Source organism: Ursus maritimus, unplaced genomic scaffold, assembly GCF_017311325.1.
Source record: "Ursus maritimus isolate PB19 unplaced genomic scaffold, ASM1731132v1 scaffold_18, whole genome shotgun sequence".
Taxonomy (NCBI): Eukaryota; Metazoa; Chordata; class Mammalia; order Carnivora; family Ursidae; genus Ursus; species Ursus maritimus.
The window spans coordinates 757,407-775,925 of record NW_024424230.1 but is presented as its reverse complement, the minus strand read 5'-3'; the positions used below and the strand labels follow the sequence as shown (position 1 = coordinate 775,925).

The 18,519-nt window shown below is 52.4% G+C and overlaps 1 protein-coding gene across 1 annotated transcript in view; it reads left to right on the top strand.

Annotated features, from left to right (window-relative positions):
- The window catches only part of ATP9B (ATPase phospholipid transporting 9B (putative)), a 250,034-nt gene extending 232,726 nt beyond the window's left edge, over nt 1-17,308 (top strand). Inside the window, exons 26-29 of the mRNA XM_040632421.1 lie at nt 3,388-3,496; nt 10,646-10,703; nt 11,393-11,596; nt 16,804-17,308. Coding sequence (XP_040488355.1) covers nt 3,388-3,496; nt 10,646-10,703; nt 11,393-11,596; nt 16,804-16,940 — 508 coding nt within the window. The 3' untranslated portion in view covers nt 16,941-17,308. The remainder of the gene's footprint in view (nt 1-3,387; nt 3,497-10,645; nt 10,704-11,392; nt 11,597-16,803) is intronic.
- The last annotated feature ends 1,211 nt before the right edge of the window (nt 17,309-18,519 follow it).

The following is an 18,519-nucleotide window of genomic DNA, read 5'->3' as shown; positions in this document are numbered from 1 at the left end:
ACCTAAAGGCGCCAACAGCTCCAGCACTGTTTCACCATGTCCCGTTGCCTTGGTCTTCACACTCTTATCCCGTGAATGACCTTCAGAGAGTGTAGGATTGCACGTGACGTGACTGCATCTGGACTTTGTCCAGCACACGGCTTCCCTGGCGGCCAAAGAGACGCGTGACCATCCCCACTTTCTTTCACGTTTTAAAACTATGGATTTGAAACATTCAAAGGAGAGTTTTGGGGGGCAGTGGTGATTACTGCTTAGACGGTCCAGCCCCGTCGCTGCAGCTGCGGCCGTGGGCCTGACTGAATTCTTCCCGTCTCAGCCCGAGCCCTCGTCAGCAGGAGCTCCCGAGTGCTTGCTCCTGTCCACTTGACTTTATTCAGAGTTTCTGTGCGTGTCCATCACGTGAGGCATCTATAGTTTTCTTAAGCTTTGATACGCCGAATTTGGTGGGAGTGGAGGGAGGGGTGTTTTTACGTGAAGCTGCTTCAACGGGAAACCGTAAATTCAGTTTTGCCCTCACCTAGAAAACAACAGTCAGATGTGGGTGGAAAGGAAAGTGGTGTTTTTATCAGAGTCTGACAAGACCAGAGGCATGTTCTGAGATGGAACCTCTGGCTGTAGAGGCTGCAGGGCCATTGACAGAACTCACCTCCACATGCTGCAAGGTTCTTATCCTCCTTCATCTCGTCGGCTCGGAGGGGCCGCTGACGCAGGCGAAGCAGCCGTGGGTGCTCCCCACCACAGGTCCTGCCACATGCTGTGGCCTCTCTTCCAGGAAGCACTCCTTGGCAAAGTCCTGGGGAAATCCCACATATCGCAGCCCCTCTGAGAGGCTCACCGTGCGGGTCAGCAAGTGGACGTCTCCACGAGACTCCAGGTCAAGAACCTGTCCAACCTTGTTGCACCAAACCCCTTCTTTGCCCAACACCGGCCGGCACTGCACATTCTGAGCAGCGTCCTCAGGGACAGGCCGACCTCAGGTGGCTGCAGGGCCCACTCATGTGACGGCTGGCCGCTGCTCGTGGGACTGTGTGTCCCATGTGTCCCCGGGCACTGGGTGGGGTTTGGGGGGTGTGACCCACCGCGTCCCCATCAGCCAGGCTCTGCCAGACTCTTTGGCCCTTTCAGCCTCTTCGTTCTAAGCCGATGGGAATTGTTCTGAGATTGACAAAGTTACTAGAAATTTGGAGGAAAGTTAGGGCTGTAAGCCTGTTTAACCTCATGCAGGACCGACCACTCTGAAGCACATGGATTTCAGCCCCTGGTGGCCTCCACGGGCACACAGCGTTAGAAAGCAGCCTAAAACACCTTTCCTAACACGGTGTGCCCTTCGTGACCCACGGCCCTGGACAGGCAGTGCCAGTGACCATGGAAGCCCATCCTAGGAGACAGTGCTGCTCACACATAGATCTTCCCACCTGGTTCTCCACCCCTGGGTACCTTCCCGACTCCAAAGCTTTCTCGCAGGTGAAAATGTCATTTAAAAGAAATCCAGTCCTACTTCAGGAAAAATGGCATAGATGCACTTTTCCTCATTCCTTCTGCTAAGCATAGCCAAACTCCTGCAGATGTCACAGATAGAACACGCATGTGCTCTGGCCTGCCAGACACACAGCAACCACTCTGCTCCAGCCAACACCATGGAAACACCACCCCCCACCTCCCTGCAAAGTGGGAAGATGAGACCCCCCCACACACCCAGTAGTAATGAGCAGCCCCTGTTGGGTGTCACACAGGGAGGAACCTGGACTTGCCTCCAGCCTGAGGGAAGGCAGCAGCGCTCCCTTCCCTCCAGAGCAGTACCTGGGACCCAGTGTCCTGTGCGGCACCCAAATGTCAAGTTTCGTAGAGAATCACTTGGCACTCCAAGAACCAGGAAGATTTCAGAGTGAGTGTGACGATGGACACCAGCCGAGGTGCCTGTGGTGTTGGAACCATGTGACATGGGTGTTAGCGCCGCCATGCAGACATCCTTTAACAAGCAATAGGAACGCTCAGAACAAACAAAGAAAACACGTCCGCCTAGAAATAGAAACTAGCAGAACCAAATGGAAACCCACCACCAAGCCCAGCAGTGACAGGGACCCAGCCCACAGCGGAGCAGAGGGCCCACTGAGGGCAGGACACAGGACTGTCTCCCGTGAGTACCATGAGAGCCCAGAGACCAGCAGAGCCTTAGGGGCTCCAGCTTCATGTCCCTGGGGCTCCAGAGGGAGGACAAAGGTCCTGGGCTGGAGGAGAAAGAATGGCTGAAAACTTCCCAATGGCTGAGTTCAAAGACATCCACACCAAGAAGTGTCACATGGAAGACTCAGGAAGACAGAGGACAAACACCGTGAGGATGGCGAGCTGGGGTGGAGCGGCCGCAGGGACAGTGGGGTCCTCACCAGAACGAGGCAGGAGGGAGCAGTGTGGGCACAGACGGTCACCTGCGGCGAGCTCTTCCTTCAGGAACAAGGGGCTCATGCACGCACCACACATGTGAGAACACTCCAGGTCCAACAGGAAGAGGGCCGTCCGGTTAGCAAACAGACAGAAAGCACAAGCAAACGTTACACCCAAGAGGATGTAGACAGCATACGAGCGCGTGCAACGATGTTCCTTATCAGTAGCCGTCAGGGAGACGTGGTGGCAGCACCGACCTGGGGAGGGGATGCAAAGACGCAGGGCCCCCCACACGCGCCCAGCCAGGCCAAGTGGCACAGCCCGTCTCCCTGCAATTAGACTCTTGGGCTGATGACTCCGGGTGGTACTCCTGTTGAATAAATGAAAAATTTTACAAAAAGATCTGTGCAGTGAGTGTTCCTAGCTGTGTTATTTATGAGAACCACACACTGGGAATAACCCAGATGCACTTGAGTGAGCGAGCAGGTTGCAGAGGCCGGCATGCCCCCAACCACGAGTACTGGCCAGCACCCTGCGGGGTGAGCACGGCCGCTGCGGCACCAGGACAGCCTCCTGGGAGTCAGGCTGAGTGGAAAGGCTCGCGTGTAGCCTTGTCAGGGGGTTACGGAGAGGAAGGGAGGGAGACGGCGGGGGGTCCCAGGGTGGTGGGGGTTCTGTCTGTGTCACCTGACATCCTGGTGGTGAGACTGGGCTGCAGGTTTGCAAGATGCTACCGCGGGCAAACCGGGGAAGGGCACACGGGTTCCCTCTCTTACACCTGCCTGTGGGTCTACAGTGACCTCAAAATAGAAAGTTTAATTAAGAAAGAAAAAAAAATGGGTTCCTGTGAGCGTTTTTGGCTCACAGACCAAGTTATTGCACTGCAGGATAAGTATGAAATTTTAGGAAAAATCATACCTGAATTTGCTGTGAGTGTTTGAACCGTGGCCTCTGACTGCAGAGCTTGTGCTCCTCGCACTAATCTGAGCCCTTCTTGGTTGTAAGGTATGCGACTCTGTACACCATGTTCCCCGTGTTCTCGCTAGTGCTGGACCAGGACGTGAAGCCGGAGATGGCCATGCTCTACCCGGAGCTCTACAAGGACCTCACCAAGGTACGGGCGCGAGGCCGGGTGCGATTCCGGCAACCAGCAGACCCCCCGCTGGTATTGTAACAGAGTATTTGCTATGACAAAAAGGGCCAGTCGTGAAGCGGTTTCCAGGCAGGTTTTAAGGGATCTCTTCTCTGTCCTTCCAGACAGTTTTTACTTACAGTTATTTTTGGCATTTTCCTTTTGAGTTAAACTTCAAAAAAGCGAAAGCAATTGTTTTCTCAAATGTTTGCAGTAAAGCTCTGATGTCATGCGTACAATTAAAATTTTAAAGGTGCTTTGAACCACTTGTGGAACCGCGGTGACTGGGCTCACCCTGTGGCTGAAACGCACGGTGCCTGTTTCCATGTGAAGGACACTTGCTGGCTGCGGGGTCCCCTGTGGCAGGACGGACTTCTGTCCACCTGCGGCGGCATCCCGACGCTTTGAACTCAGAGACTGACTGGGAGTCCCCGCGCCTGCCCAAGCCTTCCTCCGCTGTGCTTTCAGAATCACGTCTGAGAAGTGATGGGCAGAGTGTCACCACGACCCAGGGCTGAGGTCGCAAGGATGCTGCTGGGGGAAAGTCTGCCCCCTGAAAATGCAGAAGATTCATTTATCTGGCCCAAAACTATGCTCAGATGGAGGCATTCCTAAAGGAAGCTTCAAGCTTGTCGTATTTCTTTACGAGACCATATTTCTCTAGTGTGGAAAACAAGCTCCACGGGCTGGGACACCCCTAGCCCTCCAAGCAGAAGTTATGGTGACTTTGGAATTTTCCCAAAGCAACACTGAGAACAAAATCCACTAACCTCCAAGCAAATCCAGGTTTACAATTGATAACCTGAAATTACCAACTCAGATCTTTAATCTCTAGCAGTATGGAGAATCAGTTGGTGTTAAGCATAGACTCAGCGAACCGCTGACCATTCAGAGAGGAGCTGGCCAGGCCACATGGATCTTCGGGCTTCATAGTGTTGTTACAAGGGCTGGATGAAATGGAGACTTAAAGTTCCTGAAAAAAAAAATACAAAGTGCTTACGTTACTTTTACAATCAGGACAAAAATAAAGCTAGTTTACCGCTATAGTGTAAAATAAGATGTCAATCATTATATTCGATAACATCATATTTAATTTGATAATAAAATGCAAGCATTAGTATTCTGATAATATTATTATGAATATTACAAATAAAAAGAAAACTTTTTGGTGTAATATTCTAAAATGGGGAGATTGTTATCATTCAGTAAAACAGAACAGGATCAAAGATCTAAAAACTACAGGAAGCTTTTGTGAGGAATTATAATTTTAGTAGATTATGCATTTCCTTATTTCCACAAACTCCAGAAATGTTTACGTAAATGCTGCCTCACAGACATAAGGGAAAAACAAGCTCCTCATATATGAACAAAACTAGAGGAGCTCCCTAAAGTCATAGGTGGTCAGTGTCTCACCTGCTCACGGTCACTGCGGGTCAACACGGGCGACATCGCCAGTCAAGGTCGGAGCAGTTCATGTTCGTGGGATGCGGGGTGATTGCCATCTCCACCCCCTGTCAGAGGGCAGACAGTCACTGTTGTCAGGATTCCGATTGCGGGCACCTCTGGGAACAAGAATATGTCTGTGGGGTCAGGTAGCCGCGAATCTTCAAACGCCCCCATTAGCTGACACAGTAAACACGAGGGCACGTCAGGAAACTGTGTTCAGTTCCGAGCTGGATCTCGTCTTTGTGAAGGTGCCCCCTTTAGCGTATCTCGAGTATCGTTAGAGTAGGATGTCGTTCCTGCATTATTGTGACAGGAGTGCAGTCACTTACGGTCTTTAGACTCCTTCCTTCAAGATCCAAAATATATTCCTTTTGTGTTTTTAGTGTATGTATTTCTTTTAAAATCTGATGCACTTCAAAGCCTTTGAAAACAAAGTAGCACTAAAGTACTCAACCACCTAACTTGATAAAACTTGAGTTATATTTTCTTACTGAAGCCAGAGAGAGATTTTGAAGCTTTGCGTTCCTTCTGAACGCTTGGTGGATGCTCGGGAGGCCGCGAGCCGTCTGCCTGGCCTGTCCACGTGGCAGGCGCTAGGTCTGGCTGCTGGAGGCGTGGGCGAGACGTCACTCCTGGCTCAGGAGGCCCACGCTCAATCCGGAAAGGAAATGTAAAGCCAGGGTAAATTACGTGATAGTCAGACAGCAGCAGAAAACAGGCTGCAGTCGGGGGTGCGGGCGCTCGTCCGCTGGATGACGCGTCCAGCCTATTCTGAGCAGAAGGCCAGGGTCACAGTAAATTCCTAAAATACTTTCAAAGGTAATCAGGGGAAGCAGAGTATGTATCCCTTGCAAAACAGAGAGGAAAGTACCGTGCTTTGAAAGAAAACACCATTTCTCATAGTTATTTGGTGGCCTGTCTTTTTATTCTGAGAGTGCGAGTCAGAACCCAGGCATTACAGATCTGACTTAGGTGCTCTAACAGGAGGAGCCGATCCGGAATACAGACGTTTGCTCACGGCTCTCTCTGGTTCAGTAGTGTGTCAGCGACAGGTGATGGAGTCCAGCAAGGAAGCAGCATTCCCCTTCCCTCCCCTTCCTAAAGCCATATCATTTTCATTCCTTGCAGAAAATGATGTGTCTGTAACAGTTTTCTCTTTTAAAGGTCAAATTCTGCTTCGAATGCTCACACGTCACTCGTGATGTAGCTACTTGCAATTTCCTGGTGCTGCCAGGGACCCTGTGTGCCCACCCCTCTCCCAACTCCGCAGGTGACTGTTTACCCCAGACGGTCTGTGGCCCCTCAAGAAAGACCACGCGAGCCTGAGATCCAGGCCACATGTTCCTAAGATACCTCAGACTTGTAGCTGTGGGTTACGTGACCAACACGTCATTTCATATTCATGATAAATAACCTACGAACTGCGAGGGTTTGGGTGGCGCCTGAACTAATTGTCAAGATAATCGAGTAGGTAACGTCCTACAGTCGTTCCTCAAAATCCTTGACACTGTCAGACACACAGCTCTTAGGGTTACTTCACTATTTTTTTTATTTCCTGTTGAATATTCTCGAAATGGTTTTAGCTTTGGAATATACATTTGTATTCTTAATGTAATTTTAGAAATAATAGTGATAAGAAAAAGAAACAAAAGACAAATTAGGGGAGGACCTGTTTGCAGATGACATAGTCATCTATGTAGAAAAGCCAAAAGAATCTACAAAATCTTTCTAGTAGTTCAGTATGGTTGTGGGACTCAAGGAATAAGCCTATATAGTAGCAATGAACAATTGAGTCCTGAAAAATGTATTTGAACGGTGTTCGTACTAACCTAAAAAAAACAAGGTTGGTATAACTAACAAACTGTGTGCAGGACTTGTGTGCAGCGGGACGCCGTCGAGAGGGATTTTGAAAGATGCAAAAGAATGTGACTGAAGACACCGGGTGTCCGAAAGCTGACAAGCTGATTCCAGAATTTACATGGAAATGCAGGGGAACTGGAATTATCAAGACTATTTGTAAAAAGAGGAACAAGTTTGGAAGACTTCACTCTACCCAATTTCAAGACATTCTGTACGGTAGTGACCAAGACAACAGATTCTTGGCAGAAGACAGACACCTGGACCAGTGGGGTCAACAGAGAGCCCAGGGGAAGAGACACAGGTGTCACAGCTGATGTTTGACAAGCATGAAGGGAAACCTGAAGGAGAGGGACCGTCTTGTCAGCAGATGTCGTCAGAGCCGCCCGCAAAAACAGAGCCTCCACCCACCCCTCACAGTTTTGGGGAAACGCACTCAAAACGAGTCATAGACCTAAATGTAAAATGTGGAACTATTCGCCTGCCGGAGTGAAATGCAGGAGAACACGTGCATGACCTTGGGGTAAGCCTAGTTTTAGATACGGGGTCAGATGTGTGATTCAGGAAGGGGAAAAGTGGTAGGTTGGACTTCATCATAATCCACGACTTTTGTTCTGTGGGTGGAACTGCTAAGAAAATGAAAAGACAAGACACAGAATCATAGGAAATATTTGTAGATCGCACTTCTGACAAAGGACTTGTATCTGGAAAATATAAAGATCCCTCAAAACTCAGGAAGAAGACAAACAACCCAGTTATTGAGACAGGAGAAGCCCTGAACTGACAACACAGCACGGGTCACGATGTACACGTGGCCAGTGAGCGTCTGGAAACACTCTGCTCACCACCGTTTCTCACGCGGGGACGGCAGGCAGGAACCGCAGGAAGGCAGGGTCTAGTGCACGAGCAACGCCGCGTGCTCGCTCACCGTTGACGGGCACACAGCGTGGCACGGCCACCCTGGGGCATGGTTCAGCAGTTTCCGGTGAAGTTAAACATGCCCTGAGCACGTGACCCAGCCTTTACCCGAGAGATGTGAAAATTTGTTTTCACACAGAATCCTGTAAGCAAACGTTCCCGGCCGTTTTGCCACAGTTGCCAAAAACTGCAGCCATACCATGCGGTGTCCAGCAACACAGGTGAATCTTAAATGCATTTTGCTACACAAAAGAGCCAGACTCAGAAGCTCCTATGGTCCCATTTGCCTGGCACCCTGGGACATGCAGAGCTTTGGGCCCAGAGGACAGACAGATGGGCGGCGACCCGGGGTCGGGGTCGGGGATGGAGAAGCCGCGGGAGGCACCTGTACGCACACATGCGGCCACTTGTGCTCCACACGTGTCTCAAACCAAGACGGACCAGTGAGTGTTCGCACAACCTTCGGGTGGACTAACCTTTCCCCAGATTTGCTTGGTTTTGTTTTACAGTTTGGTTGATACGTAACAGAAAGGTACTTTTGGGTCTCTAAAATCTAACATTGAAATAGTGAACATTCTCTGGGTTTCTGGCTTTATGCTTATTTCATTTTATCCACATGAGTACGTGTTATCATTTCTATTCACGGAAGAGGAGACCACTCACAGAGGCTGAGTGTGTGCCCTGGGCTGCCACGGGCAGGACTCAGACCCCAGTCGGCCGGGTCCTGAGCGGTGTCTGCATGGTGCCTGGACAGAGCTCCTGCTAGAGGAGTCTCCCCCAGCCAGGGACATGGAAGGAGAGGCGTGTGGGCCTAGGAGAGCCCTGCACACGTGGCCTGGGTCTGTCGTAAGTGGACTGTGTTCGTGCGTATTTGTGCCGCCAAGTACAGTGAGACTCGTTTTGTCCTTCAGAGCTGAAGTCTGGGAGCCGTTGATAAGTGTCCCGTCCGGGAGCTAGTACTGCTTTATGCATATATTTTTCCACTATTTCTCCCGGTAGTTATTTTATTGACAGTCTTTGTACCTCATTAATGTACGGCCTGCTTGGACACGGGAGCTTTGACCTGAGTGCACATCGGTGTGCTGACTTTCACAAACACCGTGTGGGGAGTTTGCAGCCCCCGACGTAAGAAAGGGCACCAGCAGCCCCTCTGTGTCTGTCAGGGTGTAGACTGATAGTCGTATCACACCAGTGATAGGAGATGTCCGCAAGTCTGGCTACAAAGGACATCTTCTGTGTTTGCATCAAAACATTACTTTTAAGTCCTCTTTTAAAATACTCAAGTAAAATTAGCCACATACTTAATTAGCTGACTTTTATCAAAGACCAAACCCCTACTGGTATCCAGTCGGAGAAATGCACTTGGGAATTACATACTGAGATACACACGTGTTACACCTGAAATTTCCCACCTTTTTTAAACAGCATTGCCTTTTAGTGATATTTGTTACATCTGAACCTTACTTTCATACGTGTTGTAAGGATTCAGGCTCAGCCAACATTTCCCAGGAAGATGCTGGAGTGGCCACACCTGCCTTGTGTGCATCTCTTTTGAGAAGTTGTCACTTGACTCTAGGTGGACGCGGCTCAGATCTGGAATACTCCGGCGGTCATCAGGGCAACATGCCCCGGGCATCTCTTCCATAACGGCTCGTTCTTCCTTGGTGGCGTTTGGCAGCACTTTCTGATGTGGCTTTGAGCACCTGTTCTGCGGTGGGGAAGCCCTAGGTCATGGGCAGCGCTTCGGACTCTGGTCATTTGCAGCTGACCCTTGAACGCTGTGAGGTCAGGGGCACCGAACCCCTGCACAGCCAGACATCTGCATATCACTTTTGATTCCCCAAACACTCAAGGACTAATGGCTTCCTGGTGACTGGAAGCCTCACCCACCCTGATGACCATTCTGATTCCATTATATCTTATATTCTTATCATATAGTAGGCTGGAAAAAAAAGTTACAAGGAAAAGCACATACATTCACGGTACTGTATTTATTAAATTTTTTTTAAAAATCCGCATGTTAGCAGACCCACACGGTGCAAACCCATGTCAAGGGGTCAGCTTGTGTGCTGCTCAGCTCAGCTAACCCGCAGTGTGGACTTGTGGGAAGCACCGAACTTTTCACGCTTCTTCATGTGTAATTGGAGACAGTGTCTGCCCTATAACCGAGACACTACACTGTGTGAGAGGATTGATGCAGGGGTGTGACCACACGGATCTGGCAGTGGTCCCCAGGGGCTCTGTCGTAGCGTCCATAGCTCCCACGGCTTTACCTGACGAGCGCTACCGTGGACCAGCCCTGAACACTAACAGGCCAGTGCAGTTGGCAAATGGCGGGTCTCCCTCTTGGGTGTGGAAGGAATGCAGGCCTCGTTCTTCCATCATGGACGCACCCCGAGCAACCCATCAGAGTTGTAAAAGTGAAGGCTCTTGTGCCCAAACCACTCTGTCTTGGACTGACTTACGTGCCATCTTTTCCAGAAGGGACCTACAGGCTGGTAAACTCCAACCTCTGTTGTGATAGACCATCCTTTTTCATCTGGAAAAACTAAAAAGTAAATACAGGAATATTTGTTCCTGAGAAATAAAGAAGTAAAGGGAGTTGTTGTACAGCAAAGAAAATCTTTACCCACTAGTGCATTTCAGCGTTTGGTGACGTACATCGATTTCTGGGGAGCCAGGGAGCACGTGGCTGTGGCCTAAAGGTCACCAGAGGGCGTGCAGAGAGCACCACGGTTCCGGGCCAGAGGCGCACATGGTGGGCACGGGCGGGAAGGCAAGTTGGGTCAGTGCATGGCTTGGGCTTGGGACCTGGGGATCTTTTAGAAGTTATTCGTAACTAGCTGCTTGGAAACCTATGAGTCACACGTGCTGCTCCACTCTAACTAGGATATCCACCGTTTACCCTAGGGGAGATCCTTGTCCTTCAAGACCTTCCTCGTCTGGGTGGTGATCAGTATTTACCAAGGTAAGAAGGGCCTGGACGGAGGGTTTCTTGGCTACTACTAGCGGTGATGTTTTCCCCTCCCAGTTAAAGTCCAAAGGCTTCAGGTTTCATCAACAGCTAAATAGCGTGTTCTGTTTATCCCGTGAACCAATATTCTAGCAGCTGGTCGTCCAGACCCTTCACAGTGCAGTGTGGATGGGTAGTTCTTTAATGATTGATGTTTATAATTAAATGTTAATCCAGAAAAATTTTACCAACCACGTACCACATCATATGCCCCCACACAGTGGTTTCCTTTCGCAGAGTGAGGTCCAGACCTTGAGAAATCTCACTCACGTGAACTGAAGTCACTGGCCACCCTCTGATGGGTTCCAGGTAAATGAGAGATCGTTGAAAGTGAATTAACAGATTAGACACATTACATTGAAAGCATCATTATTTATGCTGATTGAAGAGGCGGCATGACCTTTCCTTCAGATACTAAAAAGTTCCTAAGCCTCTCGTCGGTGCCACATCTCAGTTTAATCACAACCCAGGGTTTTAGTCAGTTGTTAGTCAACACAACGTGTGGGGGTATATGTTGTCCCGTATTTTCAGTGTGCTGCGTGTCGGTTAGCTGCCTCCGTGATGTTTGAGCAGCGCTAGTTTCCCGCCCAGGCGGAGGGAGCTGTCCTCTGAAAGCCGCGCTGTCCCCGTCTTGTGTGTTGCAGGCGGCATCCTCATGTACGGGGCTCTGCTCCTGTTCGAGTCAGAGTTTGTGCACGTGGTGGCCATCTCCTTCACGGCCCTCATCCTCACCGAGCTGCTCATGGTGGCCCTGACCGTCAGGACGTGGCACTGGCTGATGGCAGTGGCCGAGGTCCTCAGCCTGGGCTGCTACGTGGCCTCGCTCGCTTTTCTAAATGAGTATTTTGGTAAGTTGCCATGGGAATCTTTTTTGTCTGTTATTGGTTTTTATACATTTTTTATTGTTATTTCTTAATACACTGTTTTAAATTGTAAACCATAGTAAAAGCCACAGCAGAAAGCTCCACTACACAAACTCCTTGCAATATTTTATAAAATTCAGATTGTTACCATCTTGGCTTTTTAAAAGATATTGAAGATGTGCTGTTTCCAAAAATAACTTCCACAAGAGCTGCATATTTGTCCTTTTTCCTAATTGACAAGCACTCCCAGGATGGAGTCCAGGCTCATCTTTGGACACGGAGGCCATGGGGCACCACATGGGTGGCCTCAGCCCCAGCAGTGTCTTGAGTGTGTCAGAAGCGTCGTGGGCACCGTGTTGGGGTCACTGGGTGTGCACATCCCAGCTCCGCCATAACCAGCCTGGTGACCTTGACAGAGTGGTCTCACAGAACCTATTCCAGCACGTGGCTGCTGGGCCTCACTTAGACTGTGGCTGTGCTTGCCACCAAGCTCGTCCATGTCACCCTGTTGTACAGATCGGAGGGAGAGTGGGCCGGACTCGCCCTAACCTCTGCGAGCTCAGGTGACCTGCCCACACTTCCTCCCCCGAAAACTGGGGCAAGGACCCACCTGCCTGCCTCGGAGCATTTGGTGCAGGAGGAGCTCACTGTGCACAGTGCCCCCGTCAGCGGCCCTGGCCTGCCCTCGTCGCAGCCGGGTTGTTGCTCCCTGCCCCCAGTCCCAGGTCTCACTGTGCACAGTGCCCCCGTCAGCGGCCCTGGCCTGCCCTCGTCGCAGCCGGGTTGTTGCTCCCTGCCCCCAGTCCCAGGTCTCACTGTGCACAGTGCCCCCGTCAGCGGCCCGAAAACTGGGGCAAGGACCCAGCCGGGTTGTTGCTCCCTGCCCCCAGTCCCAGGTCTCACTGTGCACAGTGCCCCCGTCAGCGGCCCTGGCCTGCCCTCGTCGCAGCCGGGTTGTTGCTCCCTGCCCCGTTTGTAGTCCCATCCCTGCGCCGTCCCACAGTGGATCGATGTGGCTCACGGGACCACAGAAGATTTTTTTGGGGGGTTTTTAGAATTAGGGCAGTGAGAAGAGAAGGAATATGGTCAGATGAGCCCCGAGGCAGCATTTGTCCTACTGGTCATCATCGTCAGGAGCTCCAAGGCTCCCAGAGCTGGCCCGAGCCCCCGTAGGGCAGAAACGGTCACCACATCCACACTGCACCTAATAAACATGGCTCGGGCTGCTTTCCTGATCTGAGGTGAAGTGTCCCAGAGGGCTTTCAGAAAAGGGAAAATGGCATCATGTCCTTGGTGGTATTGTCAGTGACCACAGTACCAGCTAAAGACACGCACCTCCACGTGCTTACCGTTGCTGTGTGCAGCTGGTTAGCCACGGGCCCTTGTCACCCTGTGTGGCTGCAGCAGAGGCCACGAGCGCCACTACTGGCTGAAGTCCATACGTCCCACGAGAGCAACAGCGCTGGGGTCTGCAGCCTGCTTCCCGGCAGCCACAAAACCCAGATCGCCTCTGGACAGCTGCTTGTCGGACCGCTGTCCATGCACACAAGTCCTTCCTTTAAGTTCACTCACTGAATGTTAAGTTCCCATCACCTGCCTGGCCTGCTGTGCCACGAGGCTCATTGGCAAGCCTGACGGGCACGTTCTCAGGCAGAGGCCACTGGAGAAATGACATACCCCACAGAGGTTCCCACCAGTCGTGTCATGGCTCCAGGTGAGTGGAGAGCCAGCAGCTGGGTAGACGGCAGCAGACCCTGGAGGAGGGGAACACGAAACCTCAGATGAACAAGACAGACCAGCTGCATCCAGGGGCCCAGAGCCACGTGGGTGGGAGGGACCCTCGGGGAGAAGCTTGCTAACAAAGAGAGATACGTAGCAGGAGTGGAAAATAAAGCCAAGGAGCCCTCCAGAAGGTGAACAGAGAGGCGAAGAGTCGGGTGGGGGAGTGAAAACTAGGGGAGGTTCCAGGTTCCTCCAGGAGGCCTGCCCTCTGGCCACCAGGGGGCCCCAGAAAGAGAAAGCACAGGAAAAACCCAGACCTGAAGTCAACGTGTGTACAGGTGGACACCTGCCAGGGACGGTGACAGGACCCACGCCAAGACCAGACACCCTCAGAGGCTCCAGACACCCTCAGGGATAAAGACAAAATCCCTGAAATTCTGGGGAGAAGCCAGCACAGGCTCCACTGGGGTCCAGGAGTCAGGAGCAAGAGCGTGCTTCCCGCAGGGCCCACAGGGCCACAGAGAGAGGAGATGGTGTGATACACAGACTGTGGATGTCACTTCCGGAAGCATCGTCAGAGGATGCAGGCTGAGCAGAAGGTGATTCTGTCAGCAGCAGTGTCCTCCGCCCTGCCCTCTGGAGTGGGCTGTCCCACAGGGCACGGACGTCCTGGGTTCCTCTGCACAAGCGCAGGTCATACCCCAGGCGAGGGTTCTACTCCAAGGGGGCACCAAGGAGGCTCGAGCTGTGTTGGGCACTGCTGGGGCTGGGTCCAGGGCTGGTCTGTGTGGCTCCTGCCAGCGCCTGACCTCTTGGGGGTTTGACGAGACCATGTGGCGAGGACCCCAACCCACCAGGACCTGCTGTGGGAGCATCACTGCTGTGACTTCTCGAGCACTGGGGCGACTCACCCAGATGCTGCCTGTGCAGATGCAGGACCTCATAGTAGGGACCCTTGTGGTGAGGGTCAGAGAAGGAGCCACACGCGTGGCAGTGACACGGGTGAGCGCTTCAGAGAGCAGGCGTCTTGACGTCTGCGCTCGTGGGGTTGCGACAGACAGGGAGGAGGTGAAAGCAGACTCCCGCATGGCACTGGGGAAGAGGGCCCTGGAATCTAGGTGACTCGCGCTAACAGGTGCAGCCAGACTTGCCCACTGTCAAGTGCTGGTGGGCCCTCCCTGATCAGTTACTTCATCAGAGCGTTGGCCATGGTAAATACGTCAGTGTCATGGTTCATTTTAGTGCTGTTGGAAAATCCATTTTAAGGCAAAAGCAATGACCCTTGAAAGTCAAAAGGCCTACATGTATTTTCTGTCACTAAGCAGCATTCCAGATGCACACCAGCTGTCTCTGGGATGAGTTGTCTTCACCAGGAGGGAAAGAGAAGATCTTCACGCTTCTATTAAGAGCAGTGACGCAATGACCGTGAGGTCGTGTGGGGTGAAAATCGATGGTAACGTCCAGCAGGTGTACCACAAAAGCATCTCTGTCCTTCACACCAGAACTGCAAATCACAAAATGAGTGTTTAAGCAAGTTTCAACAGCACAAATTGTGTATTTCGTTCCTTTGTCATAACCGTCGCGTGCTAAAAATGGCAGAGAAGCAAATGGAATTCCACTGTAAGTAATGTTGGGTGAATTCACATTGAGCGTCTACTCAAGGGCACATGGATGGATAGAAAAGGTACAAAATGGTAACGTTTTTATCTTACAAGAAACATTCACTGGGGCACCTAGGTGGCACAGTCGGTTAAGCGTCTGACTCTTGATTTCGACTCAGGTCATGATCTCAGGTTCCATGAGATCCAGCCCCATGTCGGGCTCCATGCTTGGTGGGGGGTCTGCTAGAGACTCTCTTTCCCTCTTCCTCTGCCCCTCCGCCCTTAAAAAAAAAGAAAAATATTCACCAAAAAATAATAATAATAATAATAGATACAGCACATAAGAAATTGGTTGTTTTCAAATTATAATCTCTTGTTACTTTTTTAAAGAATATTTAGTATATTTTCCTGTATGAACACAAGTTAATGCACTCGGCATAAGAGAAATGTTCTGTTTTTGTGGCATTTCATTTTAATATGTGTTCCCTCATTTAGTAATGTATACAGAACACAAAGAATACTGCTAAAATGAACAAACATAAAATGGACATAAGACTGAATTATAAAGCAGCAGAGACCAACCACGGTCACTCAGGAAGATCACATCCGTCCTATTTAAGGGCAGTAGTTTTAGGTGCAGACGTCTTGGAGACGCCTCCCTTCCCGGAATCTGGACCGCAGCCGTGCGCACGTGGGTTTTGCACTTCGAATCCCTTTGGAACCTTGAGGTCGGGATCCGACGGGGGAAGTGTTTGCGGATGTGTTCAGTCAGTTCAGTTATGCTTTAAAAACTCGTGTGTGCGGACTAGCAGTGACAGGAGGCGTTAAAACCGCAATTGCAAATACATTTTCCAAGGTCGTTTTTACTGCTAACACTCACAGTGTCCTGATACCTCCCTGAGTCTGTCCTTCGTCGTCTTCATGCCGGTTTTGTGTTCAAACAGGCGTAGGCCGAGTGTCTTCTGGAGCTTTCTTAGGTCCACGAACTCTCTTTCTTTCACAAGTCGAGAAATGCAGCGGAACAGTGCTGGAGACACGTAGCTGATGAGAGCAAGCTCCCTCTGTTCCTCGGTGACTCTGTTGGTGGCGCAAGCAAGCATTTGCTGCGGGCTTTTCCCCGCCGGGGCTCCGCTGCTGGAGGCGAGGGCAGGCGCCCGGGCCTCCGTGTGTCCCTCAGGGCGCCGTCCACCCCTCCCTGCAGCAGGTTTCCTTTTCGTCTTTAGTGGTCGAGCCCCTGGAAAACATTTTCAGGGTGTTTCAAAATCTGGTGAAATCCAGACCATACCCAACCCTGTGTGGGTGGAATACACTCGGATCAGCCGCGGATGTGTGTAAAATCCGTGACTCCTGCTGAGTGGATCCCCCCCCTTCTGGTGAGAGTCTGAGGGGCTTGTGCCGTCGGTGGAACAGCTCTGGGTGTCGGCTCTTGCACACACCTCTTCCCGTGAAAATTCAAAGGGCCCAGCGTTGGTACGTGAGCGTTAAGGACAAGCCCGCAGGGCCCCCTTGGGGTGATGGGTGACAGCCTCCTCTGTGATGGCCCCACCCGCCAACACAGCTGGCGCTGGCACAGGTCAGTGTGTGGGTTCCCTCACGCAGTGCATGAACCTCCATGCGCCGAGGGGCGTTTGGGGGTGTCATGCACGGCCTCTAATCCTTCGGTCTCATTCGTTCCATTCAGAGAACCCGTTACACCTGGTAGACAGGTGTGGTAAGGACCGCCGGAGGTCCCGTCTGGGAGGTCCCGTCTGGGCCGGTCCCCGGAGTGCCTGGCAGTGATGTGAGGAGGCGGCAGGTCTGCGGCTTCCGGCCGTGAGGGCCTGTGGGCGCCTGGGCTGCCTCTCACACTTGTTCCTGTGTCTCCTGCAGACGTTGCCTTTATCACAACCGTGACCTTCGTGTGGAAAGTGTCGGCCATCACCGTGGTCAGCTGTCTGCCGCTCTACGTCCTGAAGTACTTGAAGCGAAAGCTGTCCCCTCCCAGCTACTCCAAGCTCACGTCCTAGCGCACTGGGGGACCGGCTCCAGCAGCTTGGGGTCCCTGCAGGGGTGCAGGGAGGTCGGAGGGACCGGAGCCCTAGAGGAGAGGCAGTCTGGATGCGACCGGGCACCCCCTATCCGTGCAGGAGGGCACATCCCCTTTCTGTTCTTTTTCTGTTTTTCCACTTAATTTTTGTATCAAACCACTTGAGTTTCTATCGAAATGAGCCCTAATTATCTCACTACTACTGTAAAGCATTCCTCCCAGTCCGGCGTTCTGAGAATTAACATGGAAGTCTAATATTCTGCAGTTTCCTGACGTTCAGACTCTTTCTTTGACGCCATGATGTAGAAAGCTGTTTCTACTTGACTAGAATAAAATCTAGATGCTAAACATCGGCGTCTGTGTTTACTGCTGCCCCCCGGAGCCCGAGGCACGCGCTGCGTCCGCCCCGTGGGGACTCGAGGGCTCCTGGCGACGAGAGCCCTTCCCTCGGTGCGCCCCGTAGCCACGCTGGAAGGACAGTCGTGTTTCTGCACACGACCCCACGGCCTCCCGCCATTGCCGGTAAGTAAGCCCGTTGCTGGAGTTTCTCTTTGTGAAAGTCACGCTTCAGCTCCACCACCACGTGCGTAAGGTGACGCTGGCTGTCCTGCTCGCAGCCCCCAAGGTGTCCCACTGGCCTTGTCACTGCGTCTCCAGCCGCTCAGGTCACGAACACACCAGCACCTGACACTCGTGACAGAAAAAGCCCTTTGTCCTCCAAGCCGCCGTCCCGATTTCTGTGAGCCAGCCCAGTTGTGTCGGTCACATAGGGCACTTCTCTGGGACGCGGAGGGGGTACCCTCACGGCATGTAGCGCCCGGGTGTCACTGAGTCCGAAGCTGTCGTGGCCCACGTCACTACCCGTCCTTTCCAGGGAGCATGTGGGAGGGTCTCAACAATTGCTGAGAGGGGGACTGGAGGGGAACTATCTCCCCATTTCCTGAGGCAGGTGCTGCAGCCCCCATCCCCACCCCCTGCACCAGGAGATTCGGGTCTGTTACCGTTCCTCAGCCCGGCCTCCCCCAGAATGTGGCCTGTCCCCCAGTCCCTGGGGACGGCGGTGCTGGAGCTGGGGCTCGTCAGTCAGCACTGGGCCGGCGTGCGGGGTCCCCGGGCAGCACCCACCCCCCGACCCCCCGCTTTCCAGCAGCATCTTCCCAAAGAGGAGAACCGTCAGCCACAAGGAAAGCAGGCCGAGTGTGGAGCTGCCTCGGCACCTCCGGCGCGCGTGTGCGGCTGAGCCCTGCCGTCCCCCAGGTGGCGCTGTTTCCAGCCCCGGAGCCCGCAGGTGGCGCTGGGAGCTCCTGTCCTGAGGTGGCCGCCCGCGGCTCTGGACGCGCATGCACCTGCAGGAGGGACGGCAGCTCACGGAGTTTTGGGGGCACAGAAACCGCCACCGTTCAGCACGTGGCCTGTGAGGCGGCGAGGACGTCCCAGAGCAAAGGGGACGGTCGTTTTAATAAACCCGCCCCTTGGCGTCGGCGTTCAGTCATAATAAATTGTAAAGGACCCCAGAGAAACGAGAAACCACGAACCTCAGGGGAGAGCACTTAAGAGCG